The sequence below is a fragment of the Ovis canadensis genome, chromosome 1 (assembly GCF_042477335.2).
Source record: "Ovis canadensis isolate MfBH-ARS-UI-01 breed Bighorn chromosome 1, ARS-UI_OviCan_v2, whole genome shotgun sequence".
Lineage (NCBI taxonomy): Eukaryota > Metazoa > Chordata > Mammalia > Artiodactyla > Bovidae > Ovis > Ovis canadensis.
This window is the reverse complement of record NC_091245.1, coordinates 265,699,597-265,705,994: the sequence shown is the minus strand read 5'-3', so window position 1 is coordinate 265,705,994 and position 6,398 is coordinate 265,699,597. Positions and strand designations below refer to the sequence as shown.

Genomic DNA, 6,398 nt, shown 5'->3' with positions numbered 1-6,398 from the left:
ACAGAAGGGGCAGAGCCTTCTGTACTGTCTGCCTTTAACAACCAACTGCAGGTATTGTATCTTTATTAAAACATACTCAATACTTACTACATTTGTTAAAATGTAGTTGATAAAAATAATTTTTTGCTGGAGAAAAAGCAAAAAATAAAGAAAAAGCACTTCTACATTTCAAGAGCTGTGACACAGAAATGAAATCAGCACACCCCGTGTACCTGACTTGTAGTTGTCACCTGTCTTTTCAAGTACTCGAGGTTGGCCTGGGATTAAGTGGCCTGGAAACTCATGTCACTCAGCAGGGACCCTCCTGACCTGCTCCTGGGTGGGTTGTTGGGTGGTGCCCAGGCCTGGCGATACTTCCTTGAGCCTCACACTGAGCCTTTGTTCTTTCCTCCTGGCCAGGCTGACAATGGGCGTTGACCCTGCTCTGGCTCCCTGATACAGAGGTGTTCACAGGCAGCTGCATCTGCCATTGCCCCTTACTCGCTACCACAAAACAGTGGGGTGGGAAGCACCTCTACCCTTTGGGATGGTCGAGCCTCTGGGGACTTTGTCGTCTCGTGCAGGGCAGGAGTGGGCGGGGCTGGAGGGAAGGGCTCCCAAACAAACAGAACCTGGAGTGCCTGTGTAAACACAGGGGTATAAAGGTGTCTTCTTGGGCAACTCAGCATGTTCTCTGAGCGGTCGGGTCCCCAGAGCCAGCCTGTGACCATGGAGGCCAGAACATTCTGGCTGCTGGTGGTGGTGGTCCTGGCCTTGGGGTCCTCCAGTTCGACCGGGCAGTACGTGGGCTTGTGTGAGTACCGCTCTGACCCCCTCCCACTGGGCAGCAGGGAGGAGGAGGGTCTGGGTGGCAGAGTGGGAATACAGGACAAGGGGACAGGACATGGAAGAGCCAGGCTGGGGGCTTTCTGTGGGCTAGAGGAAAGTGACCAAGCTCCTTAATAATTTAATGATTGCTACTTTAGCTACCGGACACAAGGAGCTGACTCATTGGAAAAGATCCTGATGCTGGGAAAGACTGAAGGCAAAGGAAAGGGGGGTGGCAGAGGGTGAGATGCTTAGATAGCATCACCGACTCAGTGGACTAGATAACTCAACGGACGTGAGTTTGTGCAAACTCCAGGAGATAGTAGAGAGCAGAGGAGCCTGGTGGGCTACAGTCCATGGGGTCGCAAACAGTCAGACACGACTTCATGACTGAACAACAACAAGCTTACCAGACACACACATTTTCTCTCAGCAGCCCTACAAACTGGGTCTTGCTGTCCCCATTTTGCAGACAAGGAAACTGAGCTTCAGAGAGTTAATAAATGACTCTGCTGGTCAGTGTGGAAAGCAGGATGGGAACCCTGGTAGCCACACCAAGCCTACCCTCCCACTGCCTTCTTTGCTGGAGACTTCTGAATTAACAGTATAGGTCTTTCTACATTATTCTGACACATTTGCAAAACACAAAGACAAGACAAATGAAAACAGACACTTCCAGAACATTTTCAATACCTACAGTTTTCATTTAATTTCAATACCTACAATTTCATTCAATTGTAATTCCAGGTAGGGCATGGCTGTTCCATTAATTGGATTTTGCAGAAATTAAAGTGTGGCTTTTATCAGGTTCTGAGTGGTCTCAAACTCGGCAGCCATCAGAATCACCTGGAAGCTTTTAAATCTCAAAGCCCAATAGGATGTGCCAACTACATCAGAATGTCTCTGGGTGGGAGCAGGTGTCACTGGTCCTGACCCCAACATGAGCAAAGTTTGGGAACTAGTGGAATAAGGACTTATGATTTGGCAGCCATAGAAGCAGATTCTAGGTTCCCTGTGAATTCTATTTTCCTAAGGAAAAATCCGGTTAAGGCATGAGGCACAGCGGACTTTTGCTGAGCTTTTGACATAAAGGCTTATCTGAAAAGTGAATCATACAGACCCACAGATATACAGGCACGGTGTGTCAAGGGAAATAGGGAGAGGCAGAAAATAGCACAGGTTGCGGTTTTCTCACTTGAATGCCTACCTTCTATTATCCTATTCATTTTTAAGGAGGAAGTTCTGTGGATAAAACACTGAAGGGGAACTTTGTTTCCGGGTTCAGGGGACCCTGGATTCCTGTGGGTACCTGCCTACTGGCGGGAACCCAGGCTCCACAGGTGCTAGGAGCAGCCAAGTGAGAGACCCCGGGCAGCTGGCCAGATCTTTCACAAAACCGTTCTCCTGAAATATTTATGGGGAAAGAAGGCCCTGGAGCAGCAGATTTTGGGGGAGGGGTGGGGTTGTATCCTATGAACTGGGAGCTGGGGGTGGGGCGTGTGGACTTGTAAATGCGGCCGGTGGACCAACCTCAAGCCAGAGAGGGCTCTCTGACCCGGCTTTGTGTGGGCCAGCGGCGAACCAGTGTGCGGTGCCGGCCAAGGACAGGGTGGACTGCGGCTACCCCGAGGTCACCCCCGAGCAGTGCAACAACCGCGGCTGCTGCTTCGACTCCAGCATCCCCGGGGTGCCCTGGTGCTTCAAGCCCCTGCAGGAAGCAGGTGAGCCCTGGGAAGCCACACACACCTGGGCCCTGGGTGGGCCCCCCTATGCCACAGCTGTCTGCTGGGCAAGGGGGGGGGGCTTCCCAGGTGGCACCAGTGGTAAAGAACCCACTTGCTGATGCCGGAGACACAAGAGACGTGGGTTCAATCCCTGGGTTGGGAGGATCCCCCGGAGGAGGGCATGGCAACCCACTGCAGTTTTCTTGCCTGGAGAATCCCATGGATAGAGGAGCCTGGCGGGCTGCAGTCCAGGGGGTCACACAGAGTCGGACACGACTGATCACGCATGCACTTAGTTTTTCATCATTTCAGAAAGGTGTTCAGAGTCAAGGCCTTATTAGAGGGAAATAGTTTAAAAGCTCCTCTGGAGAAAAGTGGACAATACCTGGGTTTGGAAAACTGGGCTGACTTTCAAGGCCGTTTTCAGCAAGCACCCCACTCAGAGTCTCGGTCATTTGTGATCTGTGACGTGCTCTCTGTCTGGACGTGGAGTCCTGGCATGTCTCCCCACCCCGCCACTCCCCTCCTGCCCCCACCACGAGGGGCTCCCTGTTCCCTGGCTGGGGCAGTGGGGTGCAGGGTGGCCCCGGGGGACCCCGCCCTGGAGCAGCTGGCAGCGCCCTGGGTGCTCTGCTGTCCTGGCTGTGTCCCCCGCCCCCTGGCCTGTCCCCCATCTCCACCCCTTTGGAGGTTGCCGTGAGCCATCTGGAGCCCAGGTGCCAGCTCACGTTCTAAGAGGCACGTACTACTCCATGAGGCCCTTTCCTGGAATCGGCACAATGGCAGGGGAGTGGCGGGGGAGATGGGGGGCATGCTTGCCCTTTGTCCCTGGGGAATGACAAAGGCGCCTGCATTCCAGCCAGCCAGTCTGCCTCCCTAACCAGTTACGGGGGTGGGGGGCTACCCATTGCCCAGGGCTCCTCCCCTTCCCACAAAGGTCCAGATCAGGCTCTGGGCCCAGTGGGGAGTCACCCCTGTGCCGATCATTACCCCGTTCCACCCGCTCCTCAGCTCGAGATGATACTTCTTTGAATTCTAGCAGCGGCCCTGTCTGGCCTGGTCCATCTCAGGCTCCATTTGTCCTGACCCCTGGGGTATCCCTGGGGTATGGGCTGTTCTCCCAGGAGGTGGGGACTCGACCCTTCCCCAGGGACTTGGCAGGGAGACAGCACACACCACTGACCTTGGAGCTGGTCTGGACCCGGAGAAGCCAGGCAGCGGTGGCTGGGGACCACACAGCTGAGGGTGATGCTTGTCTGTGCTTCATTTCCAGAATGCACCTTCTGAAGCTGCGTGGCCGCCTGACACCCAGGGAGGGGACCTCCGCACTTGGGTACCTAGCCTGCCCACCCTCATCCCTCTGCTTGTCTCACACTGCTCCTGGCCAGGCCTGAACCGAACGCCTGGGGCCTGATGTCTTAAAGAATAAAGCTCCCGTGCTCAGCATGAGGACAGGTCTTCATTCCTAAGAATTGACGCCGCTGTGTTTTATTTCTGCCAAGTCACTCTCTCCCTTCTCAGCCTTCCACTGATGGGGGCAGGGGGCGGTGTCTTAGCATCACCTAGCAGAGGGTCTGCCCTAGGCCTGGGGAGCAGGGAAGGACCCCAAAGTAGCTCCCTAGAGGTGAGGATGCTGCAAACCTGTGACCTAGTGTTGCAGGACAGATAGTGTCACTTAGAAACTTAGAAGGTTTCTCACCTTCTAAGCATCACTTAGAATGGCATTGAGAAACACCATTTCAAATGTACGTTCCCCCCAAAAGGTTATTCATGACGTTCATGGTAAAGAGAGAGCCAATAAATCCATGTTACCAATTGGCGCTTTTTTTTTGGTATTTCTTTGCAAGTCAAGTGTAGCATCTGTGACACCTTGGCCTTCTTTTGCTATTTTTCCTCCGAAAATGGATGCAGTTTTGATACATGAACAAAGTGTCACCATGAGGGCTCTTGAAGTCTTGGCCATCCCCAGATGGAGAGTCATCTCCCCCACTCTCAGAGACACTCGGCTCTCCCGGGACACCAGGAACGTGTCCACACTGTCAGACCTGAGCTCCTGCTCTCCAGGCCACACGGCCGACTCCCCTGATGCTACTGAGGGCTGTTTCCTGCTGCTCAGGGGCCAGGAAGTAGTGTGGCCCCCAAAGGCAGGGCTTCTGGGCCTGAGCCACCCTTCCCGCTGGAAAAGAGACACTGGCTCCTTTTCAAAACAAAGTCTTCCTTTTTAGCCTTGCACGTGGGGCCAGGTCTGTAGAGTGAGAGCCTCTGTGTGTCCTAGAAGGGAGAGGTTAATACCCTTGTTGTAGGATAAGCAACTCATCCCAAAGCCCTTTGAGGGGGCACCACCCAGAGCCCACCCAGGGGCGGCCTGCCTGTTACACTGAGATGTGTCAAGTGAGGTCTGGTTGGAGGACCAAGAGCTGCCCTGACTTGGCCCGTGATTCCCCACCTGGGAGCCCCCCACCTGGTCCCCAGCCCTCTCACACTCTCCACCCCAAGAAAAGGACTCTGTCCCATCCATCATCCCCTTTGGCCCTGAGTCAGCATCTCTTCCTGGCACCAACCACTTCCCTTAATTTGTCCACAGATTCCCAACAGCATCTCCCCCATAGTTCCCTGCTCACCCCCTATCCCCAAGAGGATAGGGCACTCAGCGTACAGCCCTGCAAGGGTAAGGAGGGAGACAAGGCTGGGGTCACAGGGGACAGTTCCCTTCCCCCACCTCAGAGGCAGCCAAGACCCCTGCACCCACCCTCCTGGACGGAGCCCACTGGAGCCACTGTCTGCCCACTGACACTGCTGCCACTGCCCGCCTGGCACTCCTGTGGTCAGCCCAGAGCCACTGCTTCTGTGTCAAGGCCTCCAACACCATCAAGGGGAGGGGTCCTTGCCCCCACCTTAGCCCCCAGACTGCAGCTTCTATTCGCTCTCTGGTTGTTCAGGGTCCTGTCTGGAGAATGCGTTTCCTGGGAAATTTGGGGAGACCCCAGGCCAGAGTTGGATGCTGGAGCAACCTTCGTCCCTACCAGGAGACCTGGCCACAGGTGGGAAGATGGGGAGATGGAGCCTTAACCCTTCCGTCCTGGGGCCCACACATCTCTGTTGTTCCTGCAAAGGTCAGAGGGGTCATCACGCAAGTTGGGCATCTGGGGTCCCAGTCAGCGTGAACACTAGCCCCTCCCCAAAGCCAACACTTCTCGAGTGGCTCAAACAACAGGTGTGGATCAGAGTCACCCAAGGAGTTTCCAAGAATCTCAGAGTCTGGTGATGAAATCAGGGTCTCCAGGGCAGCTCACAACCTCAGTGATGTCCAGTTAGGCAGAGAGAAGCTGGGCACATCTTTCTGTGCAGGGCCAACGTCTGATAATGGAAACCAACTGTGTTCTGAGGGTCTGTGACACCAGGAAGGACACGATCCCCAGAGAGGGGCCTGACCAGGCAGACTTGGATCGTCTTTGAGACTGTCACTCTCCAGTCAAAACGAAATACACAAGCAGAGCCAGTGGCTCACTTGTCCTCCAAGCCAAGATAACTGCAGACTTGTGGGGACCTGGACAGGCCACTTCTTAAATAATTTCATATCATTACTGAGTTAGGGCAGTCACTTCAATCCCATGCCTCACCCTAGCCACACAGGGCGGGGACTGTGGCTGTAGTAGTCTCATAAGTGTGTTCAAAGACCACCGACATCAGGCCAGACCACTCTGACCGCGATGGAGCAGGACACAGGGAAGCCCAGTTCCCCATCCTTCCAACCTGGTCCAAACCACAGTGACCAGTGGCCCCCTCTGCTGGCTGACCTGAGTGACTGCAGCTTCCTGCAATCCCAGCTTCAGCCTGTCTCCAAATCACTCACTTTCTAAATGGGAT

The 6,398-nt window shown here is 54.6% G+C and overlaps 1 protein-coding gene across 1 annotated transcript; it reads left to right on the top strand.

Moving 5' to 3' along the window:
- Positions 1-598: 598 nt before the first annotated feature.
- Positions 599-4,003, top strand: TFF3 (trefoil factor 3). Its single transcript, XM_069581596.1, has 3 exons — positions 599-793; positions 2,382-2,528; positions 3,805-4,003. Exons 1-3 carry the CDS (start codon positions 667-669, stop codon positions 3,816-3,818), a joined length of 288 nt encoding a protein of 95 aa, XP_069437697.1. The 5' UTR covers positions 599-666; the 3' UTR covers positions 3,819-4,003.
- The last annotated feature ends 2,395 nt before the right edge of the window (positions 4,004-6,398 follow it).